The 21,422-nt window shown below is 37.8% G+C and overlaps 1 protein-coding gene across 3 annotated transcripts in view; it reads left to right on the plus strand.

Annotated features, from left to right (window-relative positions):
* The first annotated feature begins 426 nt into the window (after positions 1-426).
* Positions 427-21,422, plus strand: part of etfb (electron transfer flavoprotein subunit beta) — a 31,994-nt gene continuing 10,998 nt past the window's right edge. For all 3 annotated transcript variants that reach the window (XM_066719466.1, XM_066719468.1, XM_066719467.1), the window contains exons 1-2: positions 427-560; positions 16,209-16,367. In XM_066719466.1, coding sequence (XP_066575563.1) covers positions 507-560; positions 16,209-16,367 — 213 coding nt within the window. In that variant the 5' untranslated portion in view covers positions 427-506. The remainder of the gene's footprint in view (positions 561-16,208; positions 16,368-21,422) is intronic.

Raw genomic sequence — 21,422 nt, forward strand, 5'->3', positions numbered from 1 at the left:
TACCTACTCCACTGCTACAGAGTGTAAATAAAAACCGTGATAGTATAAAGCCCAGGGTAAAGGCCTGCAATCAATTAGGACTGGAGAATAGTCATATATCACCAACATTATTTAAATATATAAAAACAATTAAAAACGTTGTACTAAAAAGTAGGCAGTGCGGTATTAGCATTACAGTGATCAATTAAGGTAAATAACCACCACACATTTTTTCATTTTTTCCCTTTGTATTAATGTTGATAGTGTACTGCGTGTCATTCTCTTTTTGTGTGTATTTAAATAGAACGCAAAAACAAATCTCTTTCAATTTTGCCCGAGTAACTAGGAACTTATAATTTCGGGATCTGGTTTCTGGCCGAAATATTATGAGTACGACCAGTTTACTGCTGAACCATTGGCTACAACACCGATAGTCAGGACTCTGATTGGTTTATGATCGGGCAGTTCCTCTGCCCACCGTCGCTTTATTGTCTTGCCAGGTTCACAGTCAGTCTGTCCTTCGGAAAATGTCGTCTCGTGTCTTGGTTGGAGTCAAACGGGTTATTGACTACGCAGTCAAGGTATTATAAATACTTACAAGTTGTTGAATGACTTTCGGTTTAGATGTTTGATTTTTAAATTATTTAGATGAAAGCTGAAATAGGTTTTTTGTGTTGGATATTGAAATGGTCGCAACAAGGTCAGGTAGATTTCCTGCATTCCTCTATCTAGCCTTGTTTGCGGCCAGCCAAAATCTTTCAGGTTTGGTTTATTCATCAATAATCAATAATTAATGCAGTCATTGTTTCAATTACCGGTATGTAATACATACTTTAATCGTTATTCTCCAGGACTAGGACTAGGACTAGGGTTGCAGACTCGTGTACTAAAATTTCAAATCACATAACTAGACACGGTGAAAATACAATCTGGATTGATCTGAACATTTTATAATTAAAATGATCGTTAATAGATGTACTTTCCCGAGAAAATGAGAGAGAGAGAGATACCAGGTGTTTTAAGCACTTTTGAGCAATTATTTTTAGTGTTTAAAGGTAATCCCAAATCGGTGCAGAAAATGTACTAAAGGCTGACTAAATTCCTATCTTTGTTGTACTTTGTGCACAAGGTCTTTTTTCCCATAGCCGGGTTGGCTGACGTTGTTTTTTGCGGTGTCGGCGGGGAGGGTTTTCTCGGGTCGGATCCGATTATCTGACCGCGCTGTTACTTAATATCCCGAGGTCATATACCACGTTTCTTCTTCGTTATTTTAATCTATGAAATATGAAATAGTATTTTTTTTTTCAGATTTACTGAATTTTACTGAATCTCTATACTTTAAACCTAAAATTGTATACATAATAATGTAAAACTTTTTTTTTTTTTACGCTACATGCTTTCCTAAACTTAAACAGACTCTTTATGACTATAGGGAAACACTATACACCCTTTCTTTACATTTGTAATTGTAATGGTAAATTACACATACTCAGTTACCCTTCAAAATGTAGAGTTTCAGTTGGCTCCAGTAAAACTATAGAGGAATAAAAATGACTTGCATTTTGACTTGCTTGACATATGTGAACACTCCCATCACTAACTGGTCACTCCATTTTGGAAACCAACTCTATTAGGACTCTGCTCTGGGGGCAGAACATATTTTATACATCTGATTGGTTATTTGCCTTTAGGAGGTGGGACAAACAAGATGCACATTTTTAAATATTTGTTCACATGTAGACGGCTCTGCCCCCCACGTCTTGCCATTCTCTGCGGTTGAACACACTTGCTCAATGAGGGTCCAGAAGAAATTGCTTTCAGGGTCCAGATCTGGACTGGGGGTCCACCAGTTGGGAACCCCTGCCCTATAGACTTGATAGAGCATTCAACCCCCCTGTATTAGAGAACCAGGGTCTTTAGTATAGTTGGTTTGTTCCCCTTTTGGGTCTGTGTGGATAAGATACCCTGAGGTGTGACTGAGACTGGGGTTTTGAATCCAAGGGGGGTCTGAAGGCACAGTTATGGCTAGAATTTAAGCAGTAGCATTTAGCAGACTGTGTCAAACTGACTGATATGGATACTGAACAGTGTGAATACATGTGCATAAGACATTTTAATAATATAGAGCCAAGAAAAATCTGTTTGTTACAATACAAAAATCTCAGGCCTTAGAGATGAAATTGTTTAGAAGACATAACCTACACCAGGGATGGCAAACCTTTTTTGAATGGATTGCCCAAAGTCTGCTTTGTATACTTTGCTAAGTGCCAAAGATACATTTGGGATATAAAAGTTTATACAGGGGCTAAATGGCATTTTTTTAACACACACACACACACATACACTCACCTAAAGGATTATTAGGAACACCATACTAATACTGTGTTTGACCCCCTTTCGCCATCAGAACTGCCTTAATTCTACGTGGCATTGATTCAACAAGGTGCTGAAAGCATTCTTTAGAAATGTTGGCCCATATTGATAGGATAGCATCTTGCAGTTGATGGAGATTGGTGGGATGCACATCCAGGGCACGAAGCTCCCGTTCCACCACATCCCAAAGATGCTCTATTGGGTTGAGATCTGGTGACTGTGGGGGCCAGTTTAGTACAGTGAACTCATTGTCATGTTCAAGAAACCAATTTGAAATGATTCGACCTTTGTGACATGGTGCATTATCCTGCTGGAAGTAGCCATCAGAGGATGGGTACATGGTGGTCATAAAGCGATGGACATGGTCAGAAACAATGCTCAGGTAGGCCGTGGCATTTAAACGATGCCCAATTGGCACTAAGGGGCCTAAAGTGTGCCAAGAAAACATCCCCCACACCATTACACCACCACCAGCAGCCTGCACAGTGGTAACAAGGCATGATGGATCCATGTTCTCATTCTGTTTACGCCAAATTCTGACTCTGAATGTCTCAACAGAAATCGAGACTCATCAGACCAGGCAACATTTTTCCAGTCTTCAACTGTCCAATGTTGGTGAGCTTGTGCAAATTGTAGCCTCTTTTTCCTATTTGTAGTGGAGATGAGTGGTACCCGGTGGGGTCTTCTGCTGTTGTAGCCCATCCGCCTCAAGGTTGTACATGTTGTGGCTTCACAAATGCTTTGCTGCATACCTCGGTTGTAACGAGTGGTTATTTCAGTCAAAGTGATTCAAGCTGATAGAAGAGCAAGTCGGCCCATTCTCCTCTGACCTTTAGAACAAACAAGGCATTTTCGCCCACAGGACTGCCGCATACTGGATGTTTTTCCCTTTTCACACCATTCTTTGTAAACCCTAGAAATGGTTGTGCGTGAAAATCCCAGTAACTGAGCAGATTGTGAAATACTCAGACCGGCCCGTCTGGCACCAACAACCATGCCACGCTCAAAATTGCTTAAATCACCTTTCTTTCCCATTCAGACATTCAGTTTGGAGTTCAGGAGATTGTCTTGACCAGGACCGCACCCCTAAATGCATTGAAGTAACTGCCATGTGATTGGTTGGTTAGATAATTGCATTAATGAGAAATTGAACAGGTGTTCCTAATAATCCTTTAGGTGAGTGTATATATATATATATATATATATATATATATATATATATATAATGTGTGTGTGTATATATATGTATATATGTATGTGTGTATATATGTTGTAAGTTATTAAGCAAACATGTCAACAAAACAAACTGAAATACAGAAAAATCTAAAAACTATGGACAGATCGATCCCACCGACCCACCACCTGCATCCATTGCCAACCTCCCCCCACCTTGAACCCACCCCCTTATCTCTCTGTAGTCTGGAGAGCAAGTGCAGCTCCAGTCTGCTAATGGGAGTCTGCTGCAGAATATGAAGCTGAATGAAGCGAGGCACATATTCTTCCCAAAAAAGATTATAAATATGCAGGTTCCATTTTTTCTCACAGATTATTGTCAATTTACAAATATAAAAAAGCAATATTAATAGCACTTCACTAGCGCGATCATTTTTGGAATATGTCCCTTTTTATGTTGGACAATGCGAATTTTTAATCCTCATTCAAATTAAATCAATCAAGCTTAATTGTATATAGTGGAACACCATGCCAAAGCATGTCACAACATTAAATAAAAAAGAATAAGTGCATCATTAAATTAATACATCATTTAAATGTTGCAGTATTGCTACAGTGCAGTAAAAATGCATGAATCACATTTCATCATGCTTTAAGTTTGAGGATTACAATGCTAAAGTACATTTAAAAACCCCATTAAAATCACAATCCACTCCCAAAACAAAGTCCCACATGTTGTCCCATTGCCCATTGTTACATACAAGTAGAAGTTTGTTAATTTGACTCCATTAGTAACCCTTCCATATTGTTTTGCATTATGTTTGCACTCAATCATTACCAATGCACCAGCCTTTTTTCAATGTATATTTACTTATCTATTTTGTAAAATAACTAAGATTAGATTAGGTAGATTAATATACATTAACAGTATGAGTGCGCACAAATGTACTCTACACATAAAAGGCATAATTTACTCATTTTTTTAGAATTTACAGCTTTCTTTTGCCAACTTTATGAAGTTTTTAAATTGTCAGAGTGTTAAATATGAATGATTGTGGCCATTCCTCCATTTGATACAGGAGATACCGGTAAACAAAATGCTTTCCGCCCGTGTGTTCAACAGACACGTCCATTGCTGACCACAATTAATCGCAACAGGAAAGACAGTTTTTGTCATTTTAATCATGCTCCCAGAGTGCCACACAGCAGCATAAACAGTCATCATAACACCAACATCTTGTTTGTGAAGTGCAGATTTTCGCAGTTCTGCGCGGACATGCGCAGCTCCACCTATGGGAGTGGAGGATTCTGCAGTTCTGCTCATAACTGTAAAAATCTGCACACAAGAACCCAAACTAAAACATGAATATTCAGAAAATAAGTGAGCGCTGCTCAATGACTTGGGGGCAGTGCCATCACCGCTAAATATACTGACTGGTTTAGACAATTGAGGGGCGGGCTGGCAAAAAAACCCACAGATAGTCGTTCACTTGGCGTGCCAACAGGTTCGCCATCCCTGGCCCACACTATACATGTATTTGTCTTCTACTTCCAGCATTATGGATGTGACATTTGCACACAAAATGCAACTTTGTTGTATTATTTAAGGGCTCATTTAAATAATTAACTAAATGTGATTGAAAATTTAGATTATGTGTGTTTTGGACTCGTATTCACATTTCAAGTTTCAAAGTTTCACCGTTTCTTTTTTATCGCCCAAAGAAACGTGTGTTATGGATGTGACGGAAATAGAAAAGCATTGCTGGGGTCACTTACATATTCAGAAAAATCTGTGATTTGTGGAACTTACACTCAAAACATTTAATGCCATTTTATAAGGACAACTTGGCAGCTCCCCAAAATCATATTATGTAATACCTCAGATTAAAATCTTTCAATCATTAAATATCAAATCATTAAAACCAAACATTTTAAGACTGCTAGGCGTACTGGGAGATGATTGCCATGATTCATTAATTATGTGTGAAGTTTGAAAAACTGAAGCATTGGTGTCGAATGACCAAAAAGTTCCTCAGCTCCCTAAAAATTAATAATAATAATAATAATAATAATAATAATAATAATAATAATAATAATAATAATAATAATAATGCTACCAGTTTGAATTGGGATTGTTTTGGTTTCTTGTGCAATGAAGAGGGCCAGTGGAAATGGGGCATATGACATTTCCATGAAATCTGATTGAATGCAATTGCTCATTGTGTGAAAACAGATTAAATAATTTGTGATGCAATCACATGCTATATAAAGGGTGTTTTGGACCAAGAGTACTAGGGTTCCCACACGGACAGTATTTTGCCAGACTATTCAGGATTTTTTGTACTGCCCTGTCAGTTTTTTTTTTTTTGGAAGATGTCCGAATCATTCTAATCTATTTGGTATGTTCTTAAAGTGTGTTACAATAAACAACTTAATATAGCATGTTGTGCTTGTATGAGTGAAATGTAAATACTATTGGTCAGCTACCGCTATGTAAATGCACCAGAAAGAATTGCCCAGTGAAAAATATGATCTCACTGTGAGCTCACAGGCAACTCATGGAGAGCTCACACAGTGAGGTTAGAGTGAGCGAAATCTGTAACCACTCAAAGATCTCACGGTGAGCTCCCTGTGGGATATTCAGTAATAAGATTCAAGACACACACATACTGCAATATTATCAGAAATGTGTTTATTAGTGATCTGTACTAGGGCACAAGAGAGAGAGCACTGATATTAATCGGACGATATTGGCCTTTTACAGAAATATCTGTATCGGCACATTCCTCAGATGATGCGCTGATATATTTTCTCAAACTATTGGCAAAATATTGTCTTTCAAATTATCATAAAATCTTTTGTCAGACTTCAGACAAAAAATAAATAAGTTTATTACTCCACAGAGATTCTCAGCACAGCAGCACCGCGCGCACACTACTGAACACTATGGAGAAACAGAAACACACCCATTGAGAAACATGGGTCTTATAAACCAATACAAATGTGCTACTAAACACCTCTAAACCAACAGAAAGTGTTTTTGAATGAAGATTACTGTATACTATCGCATAGAGATGTATTTTTACTGTTGCTTTTCAAAATTTGTGTGTGCAGCAGAACTACAGCAGTGTAGGCGAGATGGCGGAGCTCTGTGTGTAGCTGGCCTATCACAGAAAGATGTTGACGGACACAGCTAGCAGCTGGTAGTACTACCCAATGAGGATTTTTCTTCATCACGAGTACGGATATTGACACATTTCACTCGGATGATACTTGTACTCGTAAAAAGTACATTATCCATATCGGATACTTGTTTCAGCCGAGTTCTAACCCTAATCTTCAGTGTGATGTTTGGGGGGATTTGTTGAGCTTCATCAGTGAAGCTGTTCACACAGGTACGTGCTTCCAAATATTTAGAGGACTTGTGCAGTGTGCAGGTGGATCTGTGGTAACATGACTGGTAATAAGGGGTAAAACTCTGCAGCGCCAGTGCAATTGAACTTCACCTTAAGTGTTTCATTGCATTGCAATTCGATCAATTCCATCCTGATGTCCTCAGGAGTATTGTTCACATCAACACCAAAGGGGTTGGGGAAAAGCTGGAAACTGAATTGCTGTTTGTTTAAATGTGAGAAGTGGTGCTCAAATTCTTTACACAACAAGTTCAGTTTTGCAGCGAATCCAGCGCTTGGAATAGTGATGGTTGTGAGAGAGTTAGAGATGGCTTGGCAAGTCGGAAAATGGAAAAGGTTTCCTTGCTGCATTTGCTTCTCCCATAAATGTAATTTAAGCTGAATGCTTTCACACTGTCATACATCTCTGTTATGACTTGTTTACTGCCCTGTAGCTTCACGTTTAAGGTGTTAAGATGCTTAGTAACATCACATAGAAATGCAAGATCGCACAGTCAGCTTTCATCCAAGAGCTCGGATTTTTGTCTCCCTTTGTTTTGCACAAAAAGTCTGATTTCTCCCCCGAGCCTCAAAATATGTTTTGAGTACTATGCCCCGACTTCTGTGTGATAAGGCAAATCGCCACCTTCAACGTTAAGCTCCTCAAGGAATGCCTGGAATTAGCAGTGATTTAAACCTCTAGCCCTAATCAAATGTACAGTTTTTGTTACCGTGTGTATTAAATGATCCATATTCAGCACCTTCCCACACAACGTTTCCTGATGCAATGATAAATTGTCCTGGGACAATTTTCCTCCTGTAGCTTTTTTTGCATCCTAGCAAGCAGACCTCTTTTTTTTAACCACACATCGCAGGTGCTCCGTCTGTGGTCAGACCCACTCATTTCTCTCACAGCAATATAATTCGGGTCACACATCTCTCAACTTGCTGAAATGGGTAATTTGCTGTGGTGGTGCCATGCATTACTGCAACATCCAAATGCTCTTCAGTAACATTTAGATCTGAATTTATAAAAATAGTTAGCTGGGCTGTGTCCGTTATGTCAGTGCTCTCATTGACAGCAGGCGAGTATGCAATGAAATGGCTTGCCTTTTCAGCTAGCTGGTCTTTGAGATTAGCAGCTAAATCATCTGCTCTTTCGGCAATGGTATTTTGTGAGAGACTGACATTTGCAAACACATTTTTTTTGTCTGGACACACTGCATCACTGACTTTAAGCATACAGTTGTTTAAAAAAGCACCCTCAGAGAAAGACCTTGACGTTTTGGCAGTTTCTAGGGATACAATGTAACTCGCTTTAATGGCAGATTCACTCAGTTTTTGCCCTTTTGAACTACAGCAAACCATGTTCAAGACTTTTTTTTTTTTTTTTTTTTTTTTTTAATTTGGCCACTTTGTGCAGCCTTTACTCTCTCTCCAGTCACCCATAATTCTCTTCGTGTTTAGTCTTGTAGTGCCGCCCTATATTAAATTCTTTCATCATGGCTAAACTCTCCTTACAAACAAGGCATACAGGTTTTAAACTGCTCCATAAACCGATATTCCCACTCCCACCTTTCCTAAAACACTCTACCTTCCTTGTTGATTTTTAGTTTCTTGGACATTTTGAGTTGAGTTTATTGCAGATTACTGAAAGAACAGCAAAGTGGAAAGTAACTGTAATGTTCACAAGCTGTCGTGGGCCTAATTACTTAATGATACACCACCTTTACAGGAGCTGGATTAAAACCATTGGGGGCCATATTCAACCCCCAGGCCTTGAGCTTGACACCCCTGGATTACAGGCTTTCTCTTGCTACTGAACTTTTGATGAGTTTTTGCAATGCTGAAATACGTTTCAATTTGATGAAGCACTTCAAATTCTACTGTAGTCTTCATATTTGTTTAGTTTTTTTCATGTTTTACTTGTACCTCTCCCTCATCATGAAAATGCTTCACACATTCTGGAATAGAAAATCAAGTCATGCTGTAAATACCAAACAGTGTGTAAAAATACTAAGTTAACAAAAACAAATACAATTCTGTGACTAATGTTTGGTAACAGTTTAATGTCTTAAATAAAGTTCACCTGACCACTAGGCTCAATCCAGTTGATTTTAAAGCTCAAAACCGTTCTTAAAATGATATACTGTAATCAATTAGCTATAGCTATTGCAAGGGGGGGGATTTTAATAATGTGATTACACTAACTGAAAATGCATCTCTGGAATACTGGTGGAAGACATTTCTTTCCATCCCTTACTGTCTGACTGTAACTAGTCAACAATTTGTCCGTCATTGTGTGTTTTAACACACCCCAAACAACCTCACTGATTTCCCGTAAGCTGTAAGTTTGAATACAGTGGTTGATCTATAACAAAATGTACAACTAATATAATTTGATTTTTTTTTTTTTTTAATAAAAGCTCCAATCAAACATTTTACATATATCATGGGAATAAATTTGCTTATGATTGGTACAAATATGGTTTTAACAGTATACATACAAACATCTCTCTGTAATTGCAGTCTTCAAGTTTTCTGAAAAATTACTCAAACTCCTCTACTTCATTATGTTGTTTAATGTCAACCAACTGGTTGTGTTAATCCTCATCAGGAATAATTTTTATTAAGATTACAGCTTTGCCAGATCGCTCGTAATGGTTCCTTGCTTCTGCTTCAGATTCTCCAATTTTTGGCAATTTTTTTTGAATGACAAATTTTAATGTTAGTATTTGCTGCAAGACACAAAAGGTAGAGAACAATTATAGCATCAATTGGAAGAATGAAAATACTTGCAAATTATATTATTTGAATGATAATCCATATTATTCCATCTGTATGACTTAGGTCTAAAAATATATTAATTCAAGCAAAGAGACAATGATTAAATATTTTTCACTACAAATGAAGACCATACCTGATGAGTACACTGAGTAATATTCACTTTCTTTTTTGTAATCTTATTATATTGGCAAAATTCTACATCGATAAATGTAAATTTAGTCATAAAGAACATAAGAAAGTTTACAAACGAGAGGAGGCCATTCGACCTATCATGCTCGTTTGGTGTCCATTAATAACTGAGTGATCCAAGGATCATATCTAGTCTGATTTTAAATGTTCCCAAATTTTCAGCTTCAACCACATTGCTGGGGAGTTTGTTCCAGATTGTGACAACTCTCTGTGTGGTGAAGTGTCTCCTGTTTTCAATCTTTAATGCCTTGAAGCCCAATTTCCATTTGTGTCCCTGGGTGCGTGTGTCCCTGCTGATGTGGAAAAGCTCATTATTAGACAGTATTAAAAATGTCTAATAATGAGCTCATTAAAAGAAATATTACTATCTTTGAAAATGAAGTCAAACAGTATATCCAAAGCATTTCAGCCTGCACCAAAGCATTAAGAACTCTTAATGTGTCTGTTTGTATTTCTATAATGTAATTTATTTGATTGTAGTAGACCTCTGGCATTTTTTGTTATTGTTAATCTGTAGCCTATTGTTTTACATTTAATTAACATAAAAAACGGTCATTGACGCATTTTGTTCAGCTTTTGCAATTCAAATTTAAATATCTCTACGATTGTGAATTTCTCCCGCATATTCGTTCTTCTATGCTGTTTCAGCTGTAAACTCCTCCAAATTAATACATTATAAATACTTTCTTTTCCAACCCCTGGACCCACAGTTTATGCTGTAATAATATAGCCGACACTCTGGGCTTTGCAATAAATTTAGTCAGTGTGACTGATAATCGTGTTGATTGCTGAAACACGTGATTTTCTACACATCATATAGGCCTATATTCATTATCATCATCATTTTATTAGCAGATTTGCACTTAATAATCGTGCAAGGCAGGCAGGCAGACTAAATAGTCTGCCTGTACTGATTGGCTCAGCAAGTTTTTAACTTTCCTTTGGAATTCAATCTCGAACACATTACAAACTCAGGTCTCTGGATCAGTGCTTTGATCAGTCATCTGTTTGATCATGAATGCTAATTGTGTTGTATTAGGTGCAGGGAACTGTAACACTGAAAAGCGCGTTTGCTGCATTGATATGCAGAAGCGGTGCTCCAGTACAGCCATTTCAAAGCATTTCACGTTGCGTAAGATGTTATGTTTCAGTTTTATGGTATTTTTATAGCTGGTTATTTATGTTTTATAATTGTATAAGTTTGCTTAGATATGTGCATAGCGATTTAAACAAGTTTACACAGTATATTGAGCTCATTTTGAAAAAATAAGAAACGTGTACATTTTCAATGTAAATGCAGTGTTTTCTGCCCTGAAAATGTTGTGTTCATATGTAAAACTATTACGTTTTACCAAACTCTGTATTTTTCATTTTTATTACACAGCTGTTTCATAAAGGTTACACACATTATGCAGGTGTCGCAGGTGTATGTAGTACAGAATGTCGGCGGTCTGGTGTTAACCCTTAAAGTGGTTTTGTGCACCACAAGATATATTTTCTATACTGCTATACTTTCTATACTTGTTTCTCCAGGGATACACGGCTTAAAAAATAACACTAAGCACACACATTTATTCTAGTAAATAAAAACTAATATATTGTGTTTTATGCTGTATTTTTAACATTTAAATATAATTACATGGATTATCTTGATTCAATTATTATTATTAATTGTGTGATAATACAGAATGTTTTATAAGAAAAAGCTAGAAGTCCTCCCGATAATAATAGGTAAATAATGCCAATATAATCAATATAATTATTAATTACTAGTTTAATTTTATTTGTATTATTTTAAATTGAAGTTCCTGCCCTACTATTGTGAAGCAATACAACACACACATGGGTAGTGTAGACGTAGTAGCCATGATGATAGCTCTGTGTTGCACACCTAAAATTGTATAGGTGGTCAAAGCAATGGGGACATTTTTATGATTTTTATGTGTTCAGTTTTAAGACAATGTGCATTGGGGGATACAGTTAATACATTTGGGAAATATTAACATACGTTAAAAAAATGCTGTACTATAATTAATTGTGACCTAGGCCTATATGTACAATAAATACAAATACAAAAAATGTCCTAATGCAAATTAGCTGTGACCGATCACAGCTGTCATGGATTAATATTGCATAAGTTACAGTGCATAGAAGTTACACTGTATTCCTACAATGCGCACAATTATTGAAAGCCTTTTCTCTTGGCTACCAGCGAGTTTCATTCTCAAACTCTTCCGATTTACAGTTTCCGTATTACCTGCTGTCATTCAGAGCCTTGGGGTCTCATTCAGACAGTCAGAGATCACTCAGTTTCGAACAGATTTATTTGCAAATAGGCTTATTTTGTTCAGAACAACCAAATGCAAACAAACAAACTACCACTAGTGAAACCACTGGATCCGATTTTATAACTTTTTGTAAAATATTTCTTATTTTATAACATAAAAACAATTCATACAAATTATTTCCACTTAAGGGTTTGTAAGTGTACTTTTCAAATGGAGAGTGTAAAGTTATTTTGCAACCTACAAAGAGATTTACTTGCACACTTTGTCTTGAAAACAATAAACTGTAAAACATGTTACGATTGGGTTGATTTAAAGGAATATGGTGCAAAGTATTAATGAGTAAAAGTAGGTTTGTTCAAAATTACAAGGAACTCAATGTGTTTTCTTACTTTCTGCTTAAGGTTTCTTTTCTGGTGCTATCCTGGTGGTATCCTGGTAGTATCAAGTATCGTGATACTACAATTAGAATTGGTATTGTTGACCAGGAATGCTCTGAATACTCTATTTCTCCTCATTTTCCAAAGGATTGAAAAGGGGGATTTTGGAAAGTATGTGGGTGGGCACAGGAAAACCAATGAGAGAATTGGTTATTTATGATGGGAAAGTTATGTGGTGTTCTGCATGTAGAGCACATGGTTCTATACCAAAAACCAAGCAGTTTCAAATTTGGTACAGACAAACTGAAATTGAAAGGTGAAAAAAAACTAAAAGATAAATCAAATCAATACTCATTTCTTTAACAAATGCACTTTGTAAATGTATGCATTTACTTTACATAGCTTTTGTCACAATGTGGTGAAAATAACTTTTTGTTGGGCTAGTACAAATTTCAGGCTACTAGCCACCTGGCTAGTGCCAATAATCCTTAAGCTCCAGCCCTGTACATGTGCAAGGGCAGCACTGTGGAGTAGTGGTTAGGGCTCTGGGGCAGTGCTGTTGTACCCTTGAGCAAGGGACCATGTGGAGACCAGAGGTAAACAGAAGTATTTAGAAGTTGCCACAGAGAGAGACAGGAGAGTACAGGTGAGAGGTAGCCATCTTGTTGTTTGACTAGTTTCAGACCAGTCTTAGCATTGCTCATTTTGTTTTCAGTTTGCCTTAATTGACGTTAACATTGTCTGTAGTTTGCCTAAATTGAAATCAATTCAGTATAGATATAGAAGAATTGGTCAATCAGCCCATGAGAGAAATGGTGTGCACGCCAAAACCTAGGAGAGTTGAGACCTTAGAGCAGGACAGCGTAGAGAACTGCTGGGTTACAGTAGGTCGTAACTGCAGAAAAGGGTGTGCACAACCCCTAGAGACACCCCAAGAGCTTGAATTGCCCAACAGGTTCCAACTGCTGGACACCGAGTTGGACAGTGACAGCTCAGAGGGTGATGGGGGGGCAGTTTAGCACCAGAGCACCATGGTGCCCACTCCCCCCCCGAAGAAGGAGGTAGTTATAGTAGGAGACTCAATTCTTAGAGGTGTAGATCACACAGTGTGTTCTAGTGACAAGGAGACCCGCATGGTATCTTGCCTGCCTGGTGCTCAGGTTGCAGATCTCCCTAAACTAGTAGACGGGCTACTGGCTAAAGCTGGGGGAATCCACTGGTCATGGTACACATTGGAACCAATGACATAGGAAAAGGTAGGACAGACGTTCTGCAAGACAAATTTAAAGAGTTAGGAACAAAACTAAAGAGCAGAACCTCCATGGTAGTTTTCTCTGAAATACTTCCGGTACCATGGAGTCAGTTGGATGGGTATATTTTAAGAATATACTACTTGAGGCTCAGGAGCAATTTGTACCAAAACCAAAAAGCACTGGCCAAAATGGTTTAATAGAGGTATGCAAAAAAATATCAAGAGAAAGAAAATGTTGTATAGCGCATACAAAAGGGATGGTGACGAAACAAAATACATAGAATATGTTGAGCTGCAAAGAGATCTTAAGAAAGGGATCAGGAAAGCAAAGAGGGAAATAGAAAGAAACATAGCTCTTGGAGCTAAAACCAATGCAAAGAGCTTTTTTCAATATTACAACAGCAAGCGGTCAATAAAGGAGGAAGTGAAACAGATAAAGGGCAAAAATGGAGGTATCTTGGAAAATGTACAAGATGTGGCAAATGTTCTAAATTAGTATTTCACAGAGGTTTTACAAAAGAAAAAACGGATGACATGCCACAGGTTGACAATCAGTCCAGTCAAACCCTAAGAGAGATCAGGATAAATGAGGAGGAGGTACTACAGGGACTAGCAGAATTAAAAGCAAACAAATCACCTGGTCCAGATGGTATATTTCCAACAGTACTTAAAGAAATGAGGGAAATTATTTATAGGCAGCTAACTCAATTATTCCAAATGACACTTAGAACAGGGGATGTGCCAACTGACTGGAAGACAGCAAATGTCATACCAATCCACAAGAAAGGGGACAAAAAACTGAGCCAGGAAATTACAGACCAATCAGTCTCACCTTTAGACAGAAAATAGAGGAGCATCTTAATGAAAACCATATTCTTGGAGATAGTCAACATGGGTTTAGACGAGGCCGATCATGTCTTACTAATTTATTGGGAGTTTTTTGAACTTGCAACTGCAGATGTAGATCACGTGAAAGCGTATGATATGATATACTTAAATTTCCAAAAAGCTTTTGATAAGGTTCCACACCAAAGACTGATCCTCAAATTGGAAGCTGTAGGCATTCAGGGTAATGTACGTAGATGGATTATGAACTGGTTGATGTATAGGAAGCAGAGGGTGTCAATTAGAGGAGTTGCTTCTAACTGGAGTGAGGTTGTTAGTGGAGTTCCACAGGGATCAGTACTAGGGCCTTTGCTTTTTCTAATCTATATTAATGATCTGGACTCTGGGATAGTTAGCAAACTTGTCAAATTTGCAGATGATACTAAAATAGGTGGCTCAGCAGATACAATCTTGGCAGCACAGGCTATTCAGGGGGACTTAGATAATATTCAGTTGTGGGCTGATACCTGTCAAATTCAATGTGGACAAGTGCAAGGTAATACATACAGGTAACAAAAATGTCCACCATAATTACACTATGGGAGGTACAGATCTAGATGAAGTAACGCATGAGAAAGACCTCGGAGTCTATGTGGACTCCTCACTTTCTCCATCCAAGCAATGTGGGGAAGCAATAAAAAAGGCAAACCGAATGCTAGGGTATATTGTCAAAAGTGTAGAATTTAAAACAAGGGAAGTAATGTTAAGACTGTACAATGCGCTAGTTAGACCTCATCTGAAATACTGGGTACAGTTCTGGGCTCCACACTTCAAGAAGGATATTACTGCTTTAGAGGCAGTTCAGAAGAGAGCAACCAGACTTATTCCAGGTCTGAAGGGAAAGTCCTACTCGGAGAGACTGAGGGAACTGAAACTTTTCACCCTGGAACAGAGGAGACTATGTGGGGACTTGATCCAAGTCTTCAAAATGATGAAAGGCATCGACCACATCAAACCAGAGGAGCTTTTCCAGATCAGCAGGGACACACGCACCCGGGGACACAAATGGAAATTGGGCTTCAAGGCATTCAAAACGGAAAACAGGAGACACTTCTTTACACAGAGAGTAGTCACAATCTGGAATAAACTACCCAGCGATGTGGTAGAAGCTGAAAGTTTGGGAACATTTAAAAATAGTCTGGATAGGATCCTTGGATCACTCAGATATTAATGAACACCAAACGAGCACGATGGGTCGAATGGCCTCCTCTCGTTTGTAAACTTATGTTCTTAAGGTAGATTGCTCAGTAATATTCCCAGTTGTATAAATGGGTACAAATGTAAGTCGCCCTGGCTAAGAGCGTCTGCTAAATGACAAATGATGTAATGTGCAAGAATGCAGAATTTTACATTAGGTGTTAATTTCTGTCTTTTTTTTTTTCAGATTTTTCTCTTGTTTTTTGCCTTTATTTTGTTATTTTCTCCCTGCTTCTCCTTAACCACCAGGGACCTAAGCTTTGTCTTAGGCACATGACCCAAGACAATGAACTGTAACCCAATTTTTTTTTTTCAGATCCGGGTGAAGCCAGACCGAACAGGTGTTGTAACGGATGGGGTTAAGCACTCTATGAACCCTTTCTGTGAGATTGCTGTGGAGGAGGCTGTGAGGCTCAAAGAGAGAAAACTTGTGAAAGAGGTCATTGCTGTGAGTTGTGGGCCACAGCAGGTTCAGGTAAGCTACTGCCTCTTTCTTACACCTGTTTGAAGTAACCTTACATTGTTTTATATGAAAACTTTTTTTAATCTTTTGACAAATGAATTCATTCATTCACAAATTACTAGGTCTGCTGAGCAGTACATGATATGCTAACTTAGTGATATAAGAATTAGGTGTGAGTAATATAATGTCCTATATAGGAAAATATAAATAAATACATTTTTATAAATAGTAATTGAATAAATAGTGTTAAGAGACATCAAGAGACCTAAACATGAAGTCATGTACACCAATTGGTTTAATTTATTTTGCACAACTTGTAATTTATCTATAGACCACATTTAAAAGTCAGTAACAGACTGACATTTATCACACAGAAAATGGAAGATTGACAAGAGTTTACATGTGTGTTTTGATCTTAATGAGACAATATGTCAAGTCAAAGATAAAATGACCCTCTCCCTCTTGGATTTAGTTTACTGCACTCGGGACAAGCTGCTGTTTACCTGTTGTCATGCAAATTAATGGCAAAGGAATTAAGTAATATGTAAATTAGCTCTATGTACAGTTCTCTTACGTTTTTTTCAGGAAAATGCCAGAAAGGTTGGTTTATATGTGCGGAGAGCCATACTCGAGAACTTACTGAAATTAAACGGTGTTCAGTTGTGGCTAGTTGTTAAATACTTGGTTTTAATGATCTTACCCGATTGTTTTTTCATGTCAAGGAGGAGCTAGCAAGCCGTGAATTAGGGATGTGATGGAGCTGACAGAAATCTGCATTTGTTGAATGTGGATGTAGTGTATTCAGTTGTAGGTTGAGGGGCATTTTTTTTTAATTATTATTTGCCAGTATTAATATAAAACAATTTATTTTATTTAAATGACAGGCTGTAAATGTGTTAGAGCTGAAATAAACATCTTCTCATATTCCTACAATGTAATGGAGTACTTTTATTTCACTTTTAAAACTATAACAATTTCATGAGAACAATTTGCAATTGCAAGAACAATTACGTTCTTAACATATCTAATAACAGTATCATTAGTCACTGTACTACTTAGTACTTGTAGTTTTGTAAAAGTAAATTAAACCTCAGATTACTATAGGGCCTATAATTGGCTTGGGCAGGGGTGTTGCTAGAGTACTAGAGGGGCAATTATCTGCCCTAAATTCCACCCACATTTTAGCCATAAAACATGTAGTGGACTATTGTACATAGCTACATAAGAACATAAAGTTTACAAATGAGAGGAGGCCATTTGACCCATCGTGCTTCGATTTAACTTAAATTAAGGCAAAGTTAAAACAAAATGAGGAATGCTAGGACAACAAGATGGCTGCCTCTCACCTGTACTCTCCTCTCTCTGTCTGTCTGTCTGTCTGTCTGTCTGTCTGTCTGTCTGTCTGTCTGTCTGTCTGTCTGTCTGTCTCTCTCTCTCTCTCTCTCTCTCTCTCTCTCTCTCTCTCTCTCTCTCTCTCTCTCTCTCTCTCTGTGGCAACTTGTATATACTTCTGCTCACTTCTTGGTCTCAACAGCTGCTTTAAGTAGCTTTTGTCAACCTGCCACCAATTCACACCTAACTGGTTCCACCTGGAACAGAATTCCTGCTAGTCCTTGACTAAATCACCTTTCTTGAACCTATTTACTTTCACCAACTCAGCAGCTGTAGTGAATTGACTTCAATTAAGGCAAACTACAGACAAGATTAACTTCAATTAAGTTAAGTTAAAACAAAATGAGGAATGCTAAGACTGGTCTGAAACTAGGAAAACAACAAGATGGCTCCCTCTCACCTGTACTGTGATCCAATAACAGAGGTTTGTTGTTAATATTAACCAATACATTTTTTTAAACAAACAGATTTGTTGTATTAGTTTAAGAAAAAAGAAGAGATGGGAAAAATTGTGGTGCATGTTTTGAACATTTTACTGCTACTGAGAGTGATACAACTTAATTTAGCAAATTGTTTAGTATTGTAAACTTTGAATTGGCCAAATTATTCTGTATTGTAGACCGTAATGCCAGCAATTTAGAAGAGGAGGAGACAGAAGTTGAGGAGGAGGATGTAGATGTGAGGGGTGACGTTACAGATGAAGACGTTTCTAGTTTATTTCAACTGGTCAACATGAATGTCAGAATCCCCTTTTCAACCCATATTACAGAATTGACATAACAGAAAACAGCTAAGATTCTGGAAGACAAATTTAAAGAGTTAGGAACAAAACTAAAGAGCAGAACCTCCATTGCAGTTTTCTCCGAAATACTTTTGGTACCACGTGCATGGCCAGGGAGACAGGCAGAGATTATAAACTTTAACACATGGTTGAAATCTTGGTGTAGGAAAGAGGGGTTTAGGTTTATGGAGCATTGGTCTTTCTTCTCGGATAGATGTAGACCGTCCGGTTTGTACAGGTCCCATCTAAACAGAAGGGGGGCTAATGCATTGGGAGAGCGTATGGGCAGAGAAATTGAGAATCATTTAAACTAGGGACCAGGGGGGCAGGGAGCTCTGACAATGGGAGATGTTCCTCTAAGGAAAGAAAACAAAGGGAACCCGCTAGTAGGAAAGTCCTGAAAAGTTTATACCTCAATGCCAGGAGTATAAGGAACAAGATGTTGGACTTAGAAGCCAAAGTGCTGGCATGTGACTGATGTTGTAGGTGTGACGGAAACATGGTTTACAGAAAACGATGGGGATGAATACAAGTTAGAAGGATACACACAGTTTAGGAGAGACCGGCAAAATTGAACAGGAGGTGGGGTAGCATTATATTTGAAACATGACATTGAGGCAGAAGAACTAAAATGAAATCCCAGTAACGGAACAGAATCTTTGTGGGTGAAACTTTTGTACAAGAGATGTGGAAGATTAGTGGTAGGAGTGTGTTACAGACCACCCAACTCAGATACTCAGCAAGATGTTGCATTGTACAGTGTAATCAGGACTGCATGTAGCAAGGATGTGGCTGTTATAATGGGGGATTTCAATTTCCCAAACATAGACTGGAAAAGCCCGGTTGGGACTACAGAGGCAGAAATAGAGATGGTTGAGATGGTAACCAACCAGGGAGAGTGCATGCATTGAGTTGATATTTTCAAATGACCAAGACAGAGTCAGAGGGACACTAGTTAGAGAACCAATGGCAAATTGTGATCGCAACATGGTTAGCTTTGAGCCATTCTTTCAAAAAACAAGGCCCAAGTCTAAAGCATTGGTCTACAATTTTAGAAAAGCAAACCTTGAAGGTATGAGACGGCACTTAGAAGATGTAGACTGGAGCACACTGGATACAGATTCAGTTGAAAATGGATTGTTATATTTTAAGAATATACTACTTGAGGCTCAGGAGCAATTTGTACCAAAACTTAGCAAATTGAGGACCAAAAAACACTGGCCAAAATGGTTTAATAGCGGTATGCAAAAAAATATCAAGAGAAAGAAAATGTTGTATAGCGCATACAAAAGGGATGGTGACGAAACAAAATACATAGAATATGTTGAGCTGCAAAGAGTATTGTCATACCAATCCACAAGAAAGGGGACAAAACTGAGCCAGGAAATTACAGACCAATCAGTCTCACCTGCATCACTTGTAAAATTTTGGAAAAAATGATTAGACAGAAAATAGAGGAGCATCTTAATGAAAACCATATTCTTGTAGAATTTTTTGAACATGCAACTGCAGCTGTAGATCACGTGAAAGCATATGATATGATATACTTAGATTTCCAAAAAGCTTTTGATAAGGTTCCACACCAAAGACTGATCCTCAAATTGGAAGCTGTAGGCATTCAGGGTAATGTACGTAGATGGATTATGAACTGGTTGATGTATAGGAAACAGAGGGTGTCGATTTAGAGGAGTCACTTCTAACTGGAGTGAGGTTGTTAGTGGAGTTCCACAGGGATCAGTACTAGGGCCTTTGCTTTTTCTAATCTATATTAATGATCTGGACTCTGGGATAGTTAGCAAACTTGTCAAATTTGCAGATGATGCTAAAATAGGTGGCTCAGCAGATACAATCTTGGCAGCACAGGCTATTCAGAGGGACTTAGATAATATTCAGTTGTGGGCCGACACCTGGCAAATGAAATTCAATGTGGACAAGTGCAAGGTAATACATGCAGGTAACAAAAATGTCCACCATAATTACACTATGGGAGGTACAGATCTAGATGAAGTAATGCATGAGAAAGACCTAGGAGTCTGTGGACTCCTCACTTTCTCCATCCAAGCAATGTGGGGAAGCAATAAAAAAGGCAAGCAGAATGCTAGGGTATATTGTCAAAAGTGTAGAATTTAGAACAAGGGAAGTAATGTTAAGACTGTACAATGCGCTAGTTAGACCTCATCTGGAATACTGTGTACAGTTCTGGGCACCACACTTCAAGAAGGATATTGCTGCTCTAGAGGCAGTTCAGAGGAGAGCAACCAGACTTATTCCAGGTCTGAAGGGAAAGTCCTACTCGGAGAGACTGAGGGAACTGAACCTTTTCACCCTGGAACAGAGGAGACTACGTGGGGACTTGATCCAAGTCTTCAAAATCATTCTAGCATAAGGTACACTTATAAATTTCAATTAAAGAAGTGAATTTATAGTATCACCTTATCATGAATCCTGGAATCTTGTAGAACTTAATTTCTGTAATAATTGGATGCAGACACCAATTCCAAAGATATAAATTGTCAAATTTATTCAAAAACAAATACTAAATGTAGCACTACACTAATTATACAAAAGGGAAAAACTAATTAAAATTCAACTCTAGATCAACAAATCAAAGACAAATCACTTCCGTGACCAAATCAAAGACCATGGGATCGCATATGATAACACACAAATTGTTAAACAAAAAAGGTTATAAACACATTGACTACAATACAGGTTAGTAAGACGAAGGTGAGTCTCTCATTAGTATTGTTAGTCGGACATTAAATAACTACGCATGTTAGTATTTATGTCAGGTAACTTCTCTTTATATATATATATATATATATACATGTCTCATTTACGTTTAGGTGCAGAGAAAGATCCTGTCATTACTTGTTACCACAGTTTCCCTTAAC

The sequence above is a fragment of the Amia ocellicauda genome, chromosome 12 (genome assembly GCF_036373705.1).
Source record: "Amia ocellicauda isolate fAmiCal2 chromosome 12, fAmiCal2.hap1, whole genome shotgun sequence".
Classification (NCBI taxonomy): Eukaryota; Metazoa; Chordata; class Actinopteri; order Amiiformes; family Amiidae; genus Amia; species Amia ocellicauda.